The sequence below is a fragment of the Ambystoma mexicanum genome, chromosome 7p (assembly GCF_040938575.1).
Source record: "Ambystoma mexicanum isolate Mex_15411 chromosome 7p, UKY_AmexF1_1, whole genome shotgun sequence".
In the NCBI taxonomy this organism is placed as follows: Eukaryota; Metazoa; Chordata; class Amphibia; order Caudata; family Ambystomatidae; genus Ambystoma; species Ambystoma mexicanum.
Window position 1 is genome coordinate 534,619,482 of NC_090939.1, and position 19,565 is coordinate 534,639,046.

Here is a 19,565-nt window from a genome sequence, read left to right on the forward strand (position 1 = left end):
CACTACCGTGGCTGTGTAATGTTTGTGTGTTATTCATGCCATGGTACAGATTGTACATATTAATGCTCCTATCCAAAAAGAAAAGATGCTTAAGCAGGAAAACTGCATGTGTAATGTATGCAACGTATAGTATATGCACTGCATAGGTGTAAACAATTCTTCAATTGGTCTAACTTTAGATTCTTTTTCTTCCAGTTTATACATTTTGCTTCATGATTGTGGGTACTTGCTACATGTATGTTGCCAATTAGAATGGAATTGATGGCGTTATCCACATTTCTCTCGATTAACAGATCACTCTAGATCACTCTGGTGTAAGGTAGAAGCAGCTACGTTTGTGAAATCCATGTGCAAATGTGTGTAGATACCCATTTCAGTTGTGTCTTCCTGCGCATTCAACAACACTTTCACATCCCTCCAGTAACCTCTCTGTGATACACCCCATGGCACGCCCATTTTTACAATGTTGGTATTAACCAATAAACACATAAGTTTGTGTATACATGTTGAAAAGATTCTGCTCGTTTTGTAAAGCGTGAAGCGCATGCTTTGCAAATTAGCTTCTGTTAACCCTTGCGTGCAGTGTCTCAGTTCGCACTCATGCACTCACTGGCCATCAGATGAGCACACATGTTGCCATGTCCTTGTGAACCACAGGAAGGGACAACAGGAAGGGACCATTACACTGTTGACTGTGTATAGCATCTCTGATCAAGATGCTTAAAAATTGAATAGATACAAAGATACCCGAAGGCAAAAACTTGGGAGTAGATCCGGCACTCGCATATCTTCATGTGTGTCTTCAGATCATTGGAAGTATTTCCGGTTCCAGAGCTTCACTGGTTTTGAACTGAAATTCATATGGAAATTCGGAATTGAGCATTAACTTAACCTGGCTGACCTGCACAGCCAGCTTTTCTGCATTTACATCTGTGGATGAGGCCGTTTGAAAGTAGATAGCATGTATATGGTAATATTTAAATCACTTAAGGTGGAGGAGGGCTCCTCGAGTTAAGCACTAGCCCAGTCATGGAGCCAGCCTGTAGTTTTCAATATGGAATCCCTGTGGAGCGGACTCAACACTTCAACCTTGAGAAGCCAATAAATTGAGAATGACTACATTGGGCAATATTACCAGCTCCTGGAAACGGAATGGGAGAAATGTGGCAGGAAGCGCTATACAAAAACCCAATGTTATTTTCTTAAAAAAAATGTATGGTCGGACTTTGACAAGGGGAAAGGGGGCCGTTGAGTAGTGGAACAATTTTCCCTGCTAGCCTGCCCATGCTCTTGACAAACCCCATCGCCACGCCCCCTCCCACACACAATCCATACTCCCAAAGAAACACACCTGCTGTTTAAGGGAATGTTCAGTGCAGTGGTCAAGTGGCACAGCGAGTAGAGCGCCCGCTTTGACACCCGTGCAGAGCCTGTTAACGCAGGTTCGAATCCCGGCGGGGCCAAACTCAGCCTTTCATCCTTCCGAGGTCGATAAATGAGCACCACACACCGTGGGTAATAATAAGCAGCGCTCAGATACCTGAGGGTTTGTAGCGCTATATAAAAGCCTAATTATTATTATTAAAGTGCGAGTTTCAACTTCTTACTAAACTTTTATTTTAAAACTAAACCATTCTGGAACAGTTTATTTTTTTTAAATAAAGGTATAGGAACAGTAAAAAAAGTTGAGAAGCACTGCTTCCAATCGCTCCCGCCCACTTTGATCACTGAGTTTGTTTTAGTTATCGTGGTTGCAAAGATAACGAAGCCTTAGAATGATAATGCATTATAACGGCCTTTTAATTGGCTATATGTGATTTTAACAAATCACAAAACAACCAATTTATTTTGAACGAATGAAAAATAGGTATTCAAAAAACACATTTTTTTTCTTTGTTTTTTGGGGGGGTTCCTCCCCAAGCCCCCTATATTTTTTTTTAATTCATACTTTTCCCCCACCCCCAAAACTTTTATTCTCATTCCCAACTAGATATAAATATAGCTTTAACTAGTTCGTTAAAAATTCAATTAGTTATTTTTCATTTGTTAAAATGACTGCATACCCTTGTGTAAATCGGTAGCTAACAGGAGACCCTTTCAAAGCCTCACGTTTGGTGTACACTTTGACTGACACATTGTCAAAGGGCTCGGACTGTTATATGGGTAAAAAGAAAGTTTAATGGACAAGTTTGTGGGACATGCACGGCCTATTACATTTAAGAAACTGCACAAAAGAGGTGGGTGGCAAAATCACTTTGCAATGTCTTTCCCTTATTTAATGGCACTTTAACCTGTTATAAATAAGGAAGTGGTGACATATGTCAAGACACATTATGTTTTTTCACCCAGCTACATGGAAATGGTGCATATAGGTCAGCACTGTTTTGCTCCCAAGATGTTTGCTACTAAAACGCCCATCACCCCCTTCCAGCAAAGTTAAAGGTAAGGGACCTTGGAGGTCGTAGCCGAAAACATCGGTAGAACCGGAGGTTAAAACATGTTTTTCAGAATGTAATCAATGTCGCCACACTGGCGACCAACAGGGTGAATGAACGTTAAACAATCCCATTGGAAAACACTTTGTAAATCGGGTCCGCCCTCTTTGGAGAGGTTAATGGACCGCGATTAAAAACAATGTATCATCTTGAGGCCAAACCTTACATTTTCAACAAAAGGCAACATGAAATGTACATGTTTAGGGTTTCATACTTACAATATACCACAACAAATCCAAATAATTCGTCATTTTTTGAGAGTTGTTATAAAGCTGTCATGTTTTTCTTTTTAGCGCTACAATTCTAAATAAAACCCTGGGGCCCTGGGGCCTGATTTGCAAAAACATTTTTCAATAATCCCATTGAAAAAGCTTTGTAAGTCAGGCCTCTAGTTTCATTAAAAGCAACATCACTTTCAGCCATGGGTTTTTTCTGAAATACCATTTACCTGAATCTGGAGAGGGCTGTTGAATTCATAAATACATTTCTAAGATTAATTCTGATTTACACCTAACTCACAACTGGCAACTCATATATTTGTGACTCAGCCCTACATTTCTATACACTAGATTAATTTCCACCTACTAAAATAAACTAATACCACGAATTTAGAGACAAGTAATCATCTTGCTTTAGTTTTGCAAAAATGTACTAAAAATTACTACTGACCAATGTGCAAATTCTGAAAAAAGTGCATCTATTCTTACAATTGATAATCCATTTTCATGGCATTTTTACAGAAAATGACTGGGCCAATATTCATGGACCTGATGTGTTTGCATTAGAGTAGCCGTTCACTGCTCTGCAGACCCAAATATTGCTTAGTGTGGGATATCTTGAGGCTATTTGTGCAGCACGGTATTCCTCTATCCAGTACTGGCCAGAAAGGTGCAATGCAGCATAGAACTGCTGGCCAAAAGCAGCCCCCCGATGTATCTTTATGAGCCAGAACACTGATCATGTTAAGCACACAATTGATCGAAATGGTAGGAGTGAAATTGGCATCGTGGTACTTACAGTTTAGTGTTAAGCACACCTCATGTATTAAAATCAGTGGGTAAAAAGAAGCAGGGATTATGGCGGGTTCCATAATTTAATGCACACTTGAAGCCCAATTTGAGAAGGAGGTCAAACTAACAGCCTGGTTTTGTTAGAAATCTAAATTGCTTGCAGGGGACCACCAGGATTAGAACTTATGTGCTGTTGGGTCCCTAGCATGCAGTTTAAAAATTTACAAGGAGGAGGGGATGAGGAAAGAGTAAAAGCGAGGCAACCTCGCGTCTACTCTTCCGTTTTCCTTTCCATCTTGCGAACAATGAAATCCCCCCTGCAAATTACGCTTTGCAGACAGCATTTCCCATAGGATTCTTGTGGAATGTTCCTAGTTGTGAGGAGGTGCAAAATCAAGGTGAATTCCATAGGAATCCATTAATTTTACGTCTGCATGAAAATCTCATGCAGGCGTAAAATACTCTAGGCCCGACTTTCAAAAGCGATTTAAAAAGGCGTAATCCCATTGAAAATGTTTTGTAAATCAATTCCCATTGCTTTTACATTTCCACTTAACACACTGGCCATTACAAAATCGGACTGTAGTCGCAAAGTGGAGCTGCCACAAACTGTCTACACCTGTGCACAAATCTGCACATTTGGTTATTAACAAACATATCAAAGTGGGGCAGAGTGGTAAATCAGTGTGCAAAAGCTAGCTATAAAGCGTTTACGCCTTGATTTACCTCTCGGCACTATTTGGATGCAGCGACAATGTGGAGATCTCTGCCGTGCATTTTTTTCTTCTGGTTTGTCAGTGCATTTCATGCCTGCATGACATTTTCATGCAGGTGTGAAACAAATGCATTCCTATGAGATTCTGTCTTGCTTTTGCACCTGGCAAAAAAAAAACTTGTAGATTCCACAGGAATCATATAGAAAACGCAGACTGATGAGCAAATTTGCAGACACAGTTTACTTGTTCGCAAGAAAGAGGGGAACATGAAAGAGTAAAAGTGAGTTTACCTCTTTTTATTTTCTTCTCCAATCCACCTTGCAAATGCTTATAAATGCTGGCAGGGGACCCAACAGCATGTCATTGCAAATGTTGCTGGTCCCCTGCATGCTATAAAGATTTGATTGAAAATGACCCCAATTGATAGAGTGTTCTCTTATAAAATTGGTTGAAAATTGGTTTGCAATTTTTAGAAAATCAGGAGTACAGACATACTGAGGAAAAAGTTAAAAAGGTTATGCACCTCTTATGATTTAACCCTCCATACTACAGTTCAACAACCTGGCCCACAAATGTACTGATTGCTGTTCAGATTGTGGTTTGACTTGTAGGACAAGGGTGCGCGTACATATGTCAAAACCTTGTTCTGCATGTTGACTCTAATAGTCTGAATTCTGCAGACATACCATAGTGCCTTTGATCATGTTGTTGTCAAAAGGTATACTAATTATTAGCACATTGAGCTTGTTATTGACCTCCTGTCAACCAATCGGAATGTTTAGACTCCAGTCAATAACTACTGGTATTAGCTTCCAGTCAAGATAATTTCCAACAATACACTATCTCTCTGGGAGGACCTTATTTTGGCTGCAGCATGCTATCAAGCACACAAAAGAGAAAGCTAATACATTGGAAAATGCTTACAGTTTCATGTTGCGAAACGCTTTACTTTTACATTACACCTAGTGCATGCTCATGTTGAACCCGTTCCAGTTCAACCAAGTTGTAATTAAAATTCTTAACTTATGAAGACAACCATATTATTTAAATACTACATAACAAAACCATATTTAAGGCCTAATTCACAGAAAGTTTAGCACGGTGCAAAGTGAGCTTGCAATGCATAAATACACTTTGCACCGGGCCTAATTCACAGATTGGAGCAAAGTGACTTTCCTCTGCAAAAGTACTTGTTGCACTATGATAAATGGGCCTAATTCACAAAAAAGCACTACTTCTGCGCAAATCAGACTTATTCAGCCCATATATGTTGTAACAACAGGGCCAACTAGGCCCAGGCTTAGGGCAGCAGATTGCCAGAGGAGAAGCATTTTATTGCAGTTTGTTTTCAATTTACTGGTTGTCATTTTTAAATTTGTAAAGGCAATTTTGTTTCTTCAAATCTGGCTGACCCACAAAACAGCAGGTCATTTTGAGCTGTTAGCAGTCATTCCTTTCCGACAGCTAAACGTTTTGATGGCCAAATGTGTATATATGCTGGATATTTCTAAAAGATTTATTGTTAGGGTGACTTTTGTTTATGTTTTTCCAAAAAGGAGACACGTTGCAAATGCAGCATGCTTTGGGGATTTAGTGATTCAGTCATACATATATGACAGATATAAAGCTCTTTGGTCATTATCTTCCCAAAATGCTCTTTAATATGCAAAACATTCAAAACCGCATTGGTTTTATTGGTGCCACCTCACATTATATTTCGAGTTCTTTCTAATCAATACAAACATGCACTGTGTTAAGCAATCACTGTTATATTCCAATACAAAACATACATTTTTTTAAACCATTGCAAAAATGAGATGCTTGCCTTCAGAAAAGTTAAGGTAAAACAATGATGCATTGTTTTACAATATTAAACACATGCCTATACTTAAGCCAAGCACAGAATTCCCACAGGTGGCACTAAAATGAAATTCAGATGCAAGCACTAATTTCATTCCCGGCTCCACATTTCGGAGGTCTGTGGCCACCCAAAAGGGGCAAGCATGAAATAGATCATAGAAACGTAAAAATGCAAATAGTAAATCGGAATGTGCAAGTGCATCATGAAACCTTTGAAAGGATACCCAACGCCATAAAAGGATGAGAACAAAAACTCTGTGCCAAAGGTACACACTGTTTCACAGCTGTAAAGGTGTCCCGTAAACATATCCATTTAGCCATCTTTAAGAAGCTAAGCAGTTCTAAGCAGGCAAATGGCATCACTGTTGGGTTCATCAAGTGTCTTTAATGACATTCTGCTGCACGTTCAGTACTACCAACTACACAGTATGTTACACAATGGATAACTGTGATGTTTATAAGTAATCTTGACATTCATTATATTTTCAATACGAGGTTGGACTTTTACTGTAAAACAGTACTTCAAATGACAGCAGGACACATATATATATATATATATATATATATATATATATATATATATATATATATATATATATATATATATACCAACAAATCTCAAAATGTTCCTATGTATTGTACAGTCCAACCAACTCTAAGGGGTTAACAAACATTTTAAATGACCTTAAACACAAGCCGGCAAGACCAATAGCCTAAACTATACCAACAAAGGTAATATTGTGATGTGATGCCTGATCCATTAATATGATATGATATGATATGGTATTTGTAACACGTCTATACACAAGTGTTTCATTGCTCAATTTTACGCTTATTTTGAACAATTGCACAAACAGCAATGCTGTTAACATTATGTACAGCTTCATTTGTTATAAAAAGGTGCCTGCATTGTGCAGCTATGAAGAATGCTGCTGCTACCTACAAATGAATGTTCAGGGTCGCCCTTATTCATTAATCCACAGTGAATGAATGAAAGATATTTTATTTATATTGCGCTCGTACACAAGTGTTTCACAGCGCGAAATGCACAAGTGTTGAAGAGCGTGTGAATGCACAGCCAAGGATTCCAGTAACCTTCTCCAATTTTCTTTACTCTACTGAGGTGTTTGTGCTCTGGCAGAGTTTACAAACTTCACTTGTGATTTTTCCATATGTTAATGGCGTTGCAGCCCAAGGTATTGGAGGTACATCGGCTGCAGCAGGTAACTTGCCTTATTTCTATTTTCCCCCTGCTAACACCAGAGCTGTAACCATAAGAAGGGGGTTCAGGTCTTTTTTTTCAACCTTTCTATAAGATGTCCCTGCATTTCATATGTAAACTATACTATTTGACAAGTAGTTATGATGCATGAATATTACAGTATATATTAGTCTAGGTGCTTCTCATAGAGTGACATCAGGCACTTTGTGAGAGAAACCAGATATTAGCATTGAAACAAAAATTCCCTGTTCCAAATTTCTCTCATTTGTGTCCAGTTGGCAGACAGTTTATGTTCTTATCACTTCCTCTGAAAGATTATGGACCCAACCGCAAGTATACAATTAGCCGGAACAATGTCCTCTAGTGCACTGAACAGTAGAACACACTGACGTCTCTAAATCTTGGGTAGCAAAGATCTGAAACACTCTTTCAACTAACATAACATAGAAGATGAAAGGCTTCAATTAATAGAGAGGAAGCAAGTACGTTCTAACCCCTGCAACCTTCAAAATGTCCTTGTATTGTTATGGAGCCAAAATGGGGAAGGAAGTGAGGGTGAAGGTGCGTAGTTTGGACAACACGGACAGAGTTTGTTGAAGGGTTGGAATGTGGTGAAGAGGCAGAGTCTGGCAGAGGTGGAGTAAAGTTGGGGGTAGCATGCATTTATTTGGGCCCAGGGCAGCAGAAATCCTAAACGCACCCCTGCTTGCTCCTAGTAACATCTTTCTGGGTCAGGCTTTGAGATGGTAAAACATGCTCACCTAGACAACTGTTGAGAGAAGGCTATATTGCCCTACAATAGAAAGATGTGTGTATGTTTCTGTGTGTGTGTTTGTGTTAACAAATTGGGAACTTGAAGCATTCATGAAAATGCATAGCTTTATTTAAAGAAAAAAATCTGACAATGTTTTAAACAGTCTAATAGAGCAACTAGCAATTAAAAAAATATATTGCTCACACAGACCAGAAAGTGTTAGTACTCCATTGGGAAACTGGCAATATATGCACAGCAACATACAATTACATTAAAGCATGTCTCAAAATACTGATGGTTGTCATTTGGACGACTCTCCTCTTTATATGTTTCCCCCACTCGTCCCCCATTATGTCATGTTTATCTGGTTTGTGAAAGACCGTCATGCAACTATGCAACAAAACTTTTCTGAGCGCACAGAACATAATTCTGAGAGACTTTCAGGGTCATTTCATAAATAAATGTAAAGTGCATGCAGCGGTCGAACCAACTTTGCACTTTAGTGCTGTGATGTCCCTGCATGCAATGTTAAACCTTCACCAGTCAGAGGGGAGAAGGTGAGAGTAACAGCGAGGTGAATTCACTTTTACTCTTTCATTGTAATCTCCTTATGAAAAAGCAAATTGTGTTGTGTCTGGCTTAGCTTGGTAGTGGGAATGCAGAAGGAATGTTGTGATGTCATGTGGAGTGTTTGTGTCTGAGTGTCGGAATGCCTGAGGGAAGGTTCGATGTTGGGCAGGTAGTCAGCCTGAAGCCTGGGTGATGGGCTGCCAGTGTTTCTGTCCTATTAATGTAACTTACTTAAGGACTATGTAACTGCTTGTGAATGTGTCCTGAGAAGCTGGAATAAACCTAGGATGTCAACCTAAGAAGGCTGGGAGCTGCTTTGTAACAGATAGATTCCTATGGAATCAACCTGCTTTTCATCAGGTACAAACCTGAGGCATATGACAGAGGAACCCATTCTTTTTACGTCTGCATGAAAATCTCATCCAGGCGTAAAACACGCAAGTCATAGGAAGTGAGAATGGTGGCGATCACATCTATGCTCCGTCCCCCTCCTTTTGCTTGTCTTAGCCTGAAAATGGGCTGGAGTAGGAGGATGTTTGAAAGGGGTTACCAGTCAAATGGTCGAAAACATTTGGTCGACAGACAATTTGGTTGACACCATTTGGTCGAATGCCAAATGGTCGAATTTTTTTTTTTTTTTTTTACCCATTTTTTGGGTTTTTTTGGGGGGGTCCCCCCCCAACCCCCTTTTTTTTCTTTTTTATTTTTTTTCCCCACACGAAAACCCACAAAACACATATATATATATATAAAAAAAAAAAATTGACCATTTGGCATTCGACCAAATTGCAGTCAACCAGTTGACTGGACACCGTTTGAAAGCATTAGGCCTGACATTGAATGGGGCATATCATAAAGCACTGCATACACAGCATGGTGCACCTGAAGCTGCATGCGCTATGGTCTACTAAATATGCGTCAGTAGTGTCTATATCTGAATCACTGTATATGTGCAATGCCACTTTATAGGTATTGTACAAGTAGACTGTGTTGCAGAGATTATGCCATTCAATAGTGAAAACCAGCTATAAATATATCTGTAACATCAATATATTACTCATACTGGGCCAATGAAAGGCATTGCCGCTATACAGATTTTCATCTGGATTAATACAGCATTGAAAGTGTATCTTCCTTACATTAACAGATGTTACTATATGTTAAGATATAAGCAGATGTACTGTTCCCATCACCATTGTAGTGGTTTTACAGCAACAAAGCTTGTCTGAATGGTGGCATATTCTACCACCACCCAGTGGTTAACTAGACCAAGGTCTATTGATATGATATGATGATATGATAGGTTATTTATAATGTGCTTAATACCCAGAAGTTTGTAAACCGGGCCCAGGGATAGAACCTGTGTTGCTCCATGTCGTCTTACTTCCAAGGCCAGCATATTGCCTTTGAGCTATCCTCCCGAGACAAGAACATGGGAAATGGTTACAAGATACAAGGAGCAGGAATTGGGTAAACATGAAAGAGAGAAGCAACTGGAAATGCAAAGGAGGGCGGAAGTTGAGGGTGCATGATCAGTTATATAATGTGGTATTAGGGGCGTGTGTGTGTGTGTAATCATGAGTAGTGAACCAACACAAATGCTGATCGAAAAAGAAGGAGTAAAACCCATCCGAAAATCAAAGCAATTGTGAATAACGGCAGTTTCCAGTTCATTCATTGTGTGGTACTAGATGTAGTTAGTGTGTGGTTGTGTGGTGGACTGGATATGTGCGGAGTGAGGAGGCTTCTTCAACAGATGTTTTTAGCCATTGCATCTGGTAAACCAGCAAGGATAGTCTGTGATATAAGACCACAAGGAGCCATTTTACTTATGGTAAGTGAATAGCAGAACTTGCCTTCAGCCACCATACTTAGCTCATCATATGAACAAATATTTTCTGAATTTTGGGATCAAGTAAATGTATCATCATTTAAGGTATTGTGGCAAAATATGTCTACATAATAAAAGAAAAAGGAATACTGGATGTATTTTTTAGTTAATAATCTTAAAGAAGGCCTTAAAATGGATATGGCTTAATTAATTTTAGTAACTGAGCAAATTTCTGAATCACAAACCGCCAATTGATTAACACAATTTGGATGACTAACCTTTAAGGACCTTTTCCCCCTAGAATATTGATTCCATTTAGTTTCTAACAATATCTTATACCAATCATTAAAATGTCCTCAAATACATTCTTGTTGTGAAAAGGTGCTGCATCTAATCTGACCCCTGGTTACTTTTACAACGTGGCTAAAACAATGCATATGGTAAAGGGCCGTGTTATATAGTGTGGAAGTATTTGTTATGTTCGGTGTGGTGGGGAAGATGGTAGCCGTCCTCATTATTAGCCATGATTATATTTTCAATGAATGAGCATACAAGAGAAGAAACAGAAAGAGAATCAATAAGCAGCTATCTCACTTATACACCGCGTGATCACCTGCCCCACATTGCCTGCCCATTGATCAGCAATCCTAGTTGTAAAGGGATTATCACTCCGATGGGGGCCACGAGTTCTTTCTATGGGTGCGTAGCTGGTCTTCTTTCCACTGTTTGCCCTCTCATCTCCCTCTCTGCCAATCACCCAGAAATCAGGAAAGCTGCCCAGACTTGGTAATGCAGGGCATGCATTCAGGGGGAGGGAGGGGTAAGAGGAAGGAGAGTAGGGTTGGGTCTAGAGGCGTTGCTATGGGGCGGCTGAGGGGGCTATAGCCCTTGATCTGTTGGTTGTAGCCCCAGATAGAAGCTCAGGGGCTACAACCAAAAGGCTAGCTAGACCTCTAAGTCCCACCAGTCCCAGCATCAGCTTAACCCCGGATCTTTTCCAGACATAGCAACACCCTGTCTTCTTATGTCCGCACTCCATAATTTCTGAAGATGTTTGGCCAAACAACGGGATCACTGGACTGCTGAAATTGATTAACGTGTATACCCTCAAAACACTACCTTAATTTCCAAATGCATTAGAACAGAAGGACTTTGCGACATTCGTAAGGCGGGAACCAACTGGGTCCTTTTAAATTGCAGAGCTGTGACAGTTTCAATACATTTGAAAAATGAATGACAGAGCCATGATCTGTCCCACGACTGTTAGGGAACACATGTGGGCGCGCTTTCCCGCTGCATCGCCTTGCTTGCTTTATGTCAGTGGCTCTACCCCAGAATGCCCACACAGTACCTCTCCCTTACAATGTGCAGCAAGAGGACCACCGTGCCCGCTAAGGGAGGCGGTGTAATGATACAGCCCATGCTTTTGTTTCTACACGCTCACGCGCCACACGACCATTCATGGGCCGGTTTGAATAACAATGATTACTGCCCTTGCTATTATCTCACAGTTGGCTCTTGATATAAAAGGACGTAGTCGCTGCACACACATTTCAGAAACGTGCATGCACATTTAGGTGTGTATTGCTCATGGGAATGATAGCTTCGCATGCCTCTTTATATAGGTGAGTGGTTGGGAATTTGGGAGTAACCCCCTTAATAATTATCAGTGTTTGCTCTGCAGCTACCTTTCCGATAATACACGCATATCACATACTTTAGCAAGTGCTCCACTGCGCCTGCTAACTAGCCAACAGTCATAGCCATTTAAGGGTTTATCACTCCTTCATTTTCTGAACATCAGGTGTGGGGTGTGTGTGTGTGTGTGTGTGTGTGTGTGTGTTTTAGAGAGAGAGAGAGAGAGAGAGAGTGTGTGTGTGTGTGTGTGCGTGTGTGTGCGCGTGCATTTACATATTTGCAGTCATATTGACAGATAGAGGGATATATAAATTGATACAAAGATATAAGACACACGAATTGATGCATTGAGCCGTACATTGACTCGCTGAAGTCATACATATAGATTGCAAATTATACAGCGCACTGGGCATTCAATTGGTGTATGCATGCGGTAGATTCATTTTTCTCCCAAGAGTCATTACTCTGCAGCTGCTGCAGGTGTAACTCCACTCACATCTCCCACACACGCCGAGGGTATACGCAAACAAGCACGTACTATTGGCACCGAAAGCAATACACCCTTACACTGCAAACGCAAGGCACGCAATTAAAGGAGGTGTCCCCTGCATGCGCAAACTAAGACCTCACAATGACCAACAGTACTCACTGTGCATGGATTTCTTTAACACAGCAATGTACATGTTTCAGGCAGATCCGTTTCAAGCTGTGCAGCCTTCCCCATGGGTTTACATGTTTCAAAGCATGGCTAGACTCCAAGGACAATCCAAAAACCAGAAGGGAGGGGGTGGTGAGGTCCCTTCACGCGCTCTGTGCGCAAAGGTGTCAGTGGGAGACCGGTGCTGCTCATGAATACGGCGCAACCAATGCACCAGGACAGCACCCTCTGGCAATCCAGCAAAGGTAGGGTCCCTATTGGGCACACTGTCCCCACCCCGAAATGGTGCCTTAAACAATCCTGACGGTTGAGATCCCCTCAATGGAAGAGGGAAAGGGTTACGAGAAAGGTATCTCAAGTGATTAACAGAATCTCCCGACACTCGCCGTCATCAGCTGCATGCACCAGCATTGAAATTCAGCACATAATGCAATGACTAGCTGATGTGTTGTAACCCGCTCTAAGCCCATCGATTGCGTGCAACTTTTAGCACATGCCTCTTCAATAAGAGGCGCGCTTCACAGCGTGTAGAACGGCTGCTCTTCGAGCGGCACCTGGCCAGGCATGGCATCCAATAAAGGCGTGAAAACCTGAGCACGGCGCTCTGCGAATATGCTGCGGTAGCAGGGATTGGCCACCGCCATGCCTGTTGGGACTGAACTCGCCGCGCGCGCGTGGGTTCTAGTAAATGTGTGTAGCGAAATATGCTTGGAGGGTTGGCGCTACACACACGGCGGACGTCACCGATTGTGTTATGCAAACGCGTACGCGTTGAATTGACCCCCCCCCAAAAAAAACAACACGCGCGGGATGACAACATGAGCATAGAAGTGCGAGGTCAAAACACACGCGAAGCATAGAAAAGAAGAGAATACCCTACCAGAAAGGTGATGCGGGGAATTTTCACTCCATATCCTTGTGTACAACTGAATCCATTTCACAGTTAGACGCCCCCCTCTCTGTGTGGTGTGGGCTCATTCATTGGTTTCATGTTGCCATAGGAACTAGGCGGCATGGTGACATGCTAGCCAGGCTGAGGGGCTCGCGCAGTGTATGGTGAACAGATGCCTGGCATCTTCGGCAGCGGAAATGCTCGTCCTTTTCTGTGCATAGCGGTTTAATAGCGCTGCGGGTGTTGTGACAGGCTTTCCGCCACATATTATATTATACACCCTGAAATGAACGTTATACGAGGACAGGTTTAAACATAAATAAATATATAAATGTATATCAATGTCAGGATTGTAATAGAGGTTAATGTGTCTATGTCCTTTTTGCTGTCAGCACACTGCAGTTTTTTTGAAGCCACCCAAGATCCACTGTGGTTCAGTGATTTACGCGGGAAATGAAACACACATTACAGATGAAATCTTTATTGGAGAAATGCTTACAGTGAAATAATTTAAGGAAATTGGGAAACTATCGACGTTTCCCGTTTGAGGAGGTCTTCGGCGTTTGCACACAAAGGGCACAGTTCATAGAACACCGTGCTTCTAAAAATACCTTATAAGAGGTGCTAATTTTAAATGCCTGGTTTTCAAGAAATGCACAGGTCTCCACATTCATAAAGCTGACATGTGCAATTCCAGAGGGCTGTGCTCCAGTGCAAATGATGTGCTGTCAATCCTGTTTGCATATTGCATACATTACAGTAAGGGCCATGATCCCAACCCTCTTTTGGGTACTGAGAGTGCATTTCTCAGTTGCACGGCCTTGAAGGGACTGTTGTCAATGTCTACAAAAGAAAAAAACGCATTTCAGTACATATTTTTGGATGAAAATGCAAGCGGGAAAGCAGCGATTCATACTACTTCTGTGCCATTTGAAAATGAATGCAAGGATCAAAAGTGACACACTAGTGACTTGCTCATCCCCCTGGTCCTTTTCCAAACTGGAACATGAAAATGTCTTTGTTTCCTGTACAAACCAAAGGGCATTCTATCCTGGAATTTGAGATGCACTTTGAAGTGTGCCAAAATGCCCCCTGATTTGTGTAATTACGTACTTAGGGGGAAAAGGACTTCTGAATGTGTGCCTCTCCGTTTCACACATCCAGATGCCTTCATATGTATTGATGCTTCCAATCACTTTCTTTAACACACTTTTTTCAGGATTAAACTGACTGGCTCCAACTTTCTCCAGAACAACAAGCAGGAGACCGAGTAAAAATACTAGGTCACACAGCCACTCTCAAAAAAAGCCCAGAACCGGGCGTAAAGTTATAGAGTTCAAAAGGTTTTTTTAAATCCACAGTTATTTCAGTGCTCAAGAAAATGAATGCAAAAAGTCATCTGTTGGTTTTTCAAGAATTTTAAGTTTATCCAAAAGATAGATGCAGCTGTCACTAATACTTTCTTAGTGAGACGAGAGTAAACCGCAACACATTTGCACAAAAGACTTGGGCCAATGCATTTTGGAATGTCCTTCTTCAGGGCCCTTCTGTTACAGTTACACACAAAATGCAGCAAAAATATTAATATAATTGCATAAAAATAACAAATGTTTAACACATACCAATAAAGGGCAGGTTCCGTGGTGCAAGCGCAATATGGAAAAAATAAATGAACAGAAATGAGTGAAATGAGCTTTAAGTGCACAGGAAAAAATGGAGAAGGGAAGCAGCAATGTTACCTTAATGGTGTTGCAAATGAGGGAACAAGCACTGAGGCTCAGAAGCCCAAGGGGACAACGTAGTGGCGTGCATGCAGCCACCGCGGTATTACTGAGATCGCGTGATCTAAGAGAAAGATATGGATCATGGTGAGTTGGATAATGAGGCTGTAGTGAACGCAAAATAACGCTGGACGCAATCGTGTAGCTTACCTCCGTGTACACGGAGCAGGGAGATCCTTCTGCGTGTGGGAGCCGGTTCTGCAGGGCAGAACGGCGTGTTTGGGCGGTCGCCTAGGCAACTGTTAGTTAAAAAGACACGTGAGCATCGCAGCGCTATTAAATGACTGATGGGCACAAAACTAAGGTGCAAACCGGGGGTAAATCTGCACAAGTTCTAAAAATATGCAATTACAGGGATACACAACATAAGGAGGAACCTAAAAATTCAATTGATGAAAGGATCTGAAAAAAAAAAATGGAAAAAATACTTGTGGCTTAAATGATAAGAAAGAAGAAGTAAAGAAAACAGCTGGAGGGAAGAGATATATAGTAAAATAGCACCAAATCATGATATAACTGCGGTGAACAATATAGAAGGAGCAAACTGGTGACATTGCTAGGGAGCTAGTACCAAACATATGAGAATGCTGCAATACATGGAATATAAAGTGCATGTAACTGCTTACCATCCAAAAAGGCAATTAATGTTACATAACCTCGTTGTGGAAGGTGTCGCCCCGGAGGACGGCACCTTGGGTCCCAGACATGGTCCGGGATATACAGCGAGGTTAGTATACAGATCTCATGGGATCAAGGTAATAAAGGATGCAATCAGTGCATTAGTAAAAGGAGAACAACAGTGTAACAGGCAATTCATGTTAGATAACCTCGTCGAATTAGGTGTCGCCCCGAGGGACGTCACCTTGGATCCCAGACATGGTCAGGGATATAAAGCGAGGTTCACATGGTCAAATGGGATCCGGGTGATGAAGGATACAATCAGTACATTAGTAATAGGAGAACAACAGTGAAACCAAACAATACACAAGGCGTACATTTAGCAGAACATGTTTTAGACATAGCAGTGGTAATTCATTTCCTCATTCAAACCGTCGGGGACCAGACTACAGAGTTTGTCGATCCAGAAAGTTTCTTTACGATTCAATCGTAGACTGAGATCTTCATGGGGATTATTTTTTGTTAGCACTTCCAACACTACAAACTTGATCTGTGACAAATTATGATTATTCATGGCCCAATGTCGGGCCACGGCCGAGTTTGGATTGGAATTTCGGATACAGGAACGATGTTCATTCCATCTGATCTTGGCAGCTCTAGTGGATTGACCCACGTAGTATTTTCCACAGGGGCATTTAATGCCATATATGATGTTTGTTCTGTCGCAGGTACCAAATGTCTTGAGAGTAATTTTTTGGCCTGTCCGTGGGTGGAAAACAATGCTGCCTTGTCAGATGGAATGAACATCGTTCCTGTATCCGAAATTCCAATCCAAACTCGGCCGTGGCCCGACATTGGGCCATGAACAATCATAATTTGTCACAGATCAAGTTTGTAGTGTTGGAAGTGCTAACAAAAAATAATCCCCATGAAGATCTCAGTCTACGATTGAATCGTAGAGAAACATTCTGGATCGACAAACTCTGTAGTCTGGTCCCCAACGGTTTGAATGAGGAAATTAATTACCACTGCTATGTTTAAAACATGTTCTGCTAAATGTACGCCTTGTGTATTGTTTGGTTTCACTGTTGTTCTCCTATTACTAATGTACTGATTGTATCCTTCATCACCCGGATCCCATTTGACCATGTGAACCTCGCTTTATATCCCTGACCATGTCTGGGACCCAAGGTGACGTCCCTCGGGGCGACACCTAATTCAACAAGGTTATCTAACACGAATTACATTTTACACTGTTGTTCTCCTTTTACTAATGCACTGATTGCATCCTTTATTACCTTGATCCCATGGGATCTGTATACTAACCTCGCTGTATATCCCGGACCATGTCTGGGACCAAAGGTGCCGTCCTCCGGGGCGACACCTTCCACGACGAGGTTATGTAACATTATTTGCCTTTTTGGATGGTAAGCAGTTACATGCACTTTATATTCCATGTATTGCAGCATTCTCATATGTTTGGTACTATCTCCCTAGCAATGTCACCAGTTTGTTCCTTCTATATTGTTCACCGCAGTTATATCATCATTTGGTGCTATTTTACTATATATCTCTTCCCTCCAGCTATTTTCTTTACTTCTTCTTTCTTATCATTTAAGCCGCGTGTATTTTTTCCATTTTTATTGTTTTTCAGATCCTTTCCTTAATTGAATTTTTAGGTTCCTCCTTATGTTTTGTATCCCTGTAATTGCATATTTTTAGAACTTGTGCAGATTTCTCCCCGGTTTTGTGCCCATCGGTCATTTAATGGTGCCGCAATGCTCACGTGTCTTTTTAACTAACGGTTGCCTAGGCGACCGCCCAAACACGCCGCTCCGCCCTGCAGAACCGGCTCCCACACGCAGAAGGATCTCCCTGCTCCGTGTACACAGAGGTAAGCTACACGATTGCGTCCAGCGTTATTTTCTGTTCACTACAGCCTCATTATCCAACTCACCGTGATCCATATCTTTCTCTTAGATCATGCGATCTCTGTAATACCTCGGCGGCTGCATGCACGTCACTACGTTGTCCCCTTGGGCTTCTGAGCCTCAGTGCTTGTTCCCTCATTTGCAACACCATTAAGGTAACATTGCTGCTTCCCTTCTCCATTTTTTCCTGTACACTTAAAGCTCATTTCACTCATTTCTGTTCATTTATTTTTTCCATATTGCGCTTGCACCACGGAACCTGCCCTTGATTGGTATGTGTTAAACATTTGTTATTTTTATGCAATTACATTAATATTTTTGCTGCATTTTGTGTGTAACTGTAACAGACTGGCCCTGAAGAAGGAAATTCCGAAATGCATTGGCCAAAGTCTTTTGTGCATATGTGTTGCGGTTTACTCTCCTCTCACTAAGAAAGTATTAGTGACAGCTGCATCTATCTTTTGGATAAACTTAAAATTCTTGAAAAACCAACAGATTACTTTTTGCATTAATTTTCTTGAGCACTGAAATGCCTGTGGATTTAACAAAACCTTTTGAACTCTATAACTTTACGCCCGATTCTGGGCTTTTTTTGAGAGCGGCTGTGTGACCTAGTATTTTTACTCGGTCTCCTGCTTGTTGTTGTGTTTTGTAGTCAGGGTGTCTCCAGACTTGTCACAGCCAGCTCCTTTTTAAACTTCTATGAACTTAACAGTACATATAGACTTTGGATTAAACAATATTACTCAACAGTGGTGCCCACTTACTTCCCTGTTTGCTCCAACTTTCTCCAGGTCAAACTTTTCTCCGAGCAAAGAGTGAGAGGTAGATCCCTTTCTTTGGATGGTTCCTCCCTCTGGAACGACCTGTCTGCCCCCCTCAGACTTGAGTCAGATATTCTAAAATTCCGGAAACTTCTCAAGACTTTCCTTTTCTACTCTCCCTTCCCCCTCCCCCACCATGCTAACTCTCCCACTGCCGCTGCAACTGTGGCATAGTTTCTTCAGAGTCATACAGGGGCCAGACCACCCCCTACCAGTCCCCTAGCATCCTTTGACTGCACTTGCCCTCGGGTTCCCTTACCCGGACTAACCCAACTGGTCCTACCTGTCCAATGCACTCATCCTCCCTTCCCCCCGCTTCCCCGAAACTTGCCAGCTTGGCCCGCCCAGCCCTTGCCCACCCCCTCCTATGGGGCACCCCACTCCTGCACTTCTCCATCTATCCCCTCCTCCCTGCACTTACCACCTCGTCAAACACTTGCACGGTAGGATTGTCACAAGGCCAATATGACAATTTGTGTTGTTCTTCTTTTGTGGTTCCCATGTTCCCCACCCCTATCTTTTCTTGTGGCACCTTGGAACACTTGTGTATATGTGCCATACAAATGTCCAATACATACAAATAAATACATATCCAAGTACATCTGAATAAGTCGACAGTCCTGTGAAGTTGACTGCAAATAAGGTGAACACCTAGAGAGTCGTAACTAAGCAATAGTGGCATTAATTTGGCAATGCATTTTCAATAATAATCTGCATCTAAAACTACATCTAGGGGTCCCAGATAACCAACACATGGGGGTGCTG

General features: G+C 41.6%; 1 protein-coding gene across 2 annotated transcripts in view; it reads right to left on the bottom strand.

Moving 5' to 3' along the window:
* Positions 1 to 13,750, bottom strand: part of MYO16 (myosin XVI) — a 3,167,675-nt gene extending 3,153,925 nt beyond the window's left edge. Inside the window, exon 1 of one of the 2 annotated variants that reach the window (XM_069636567.1) lies at positions 13,635 to 13,750. Coding sequence is in view for 1 of the 2 variants with exons in the window: in XM_069636564.1 (XP_069492665.1) it covers positions 12,746 to 12,779 (34 nt within the window). In the remaining variant the exon portion in view is untranslated. Of the gene's footprint in view, positions 1 to 12,745; positions 13,417 to 13,634 lie in introns of those variants that run through there. The other variant, XM_069636564.1, reaches the window with a different exon arrangement.
* Between the last annotated feature and the right edge of the window lie 5,815 nt (positions 13,751 to 19,565).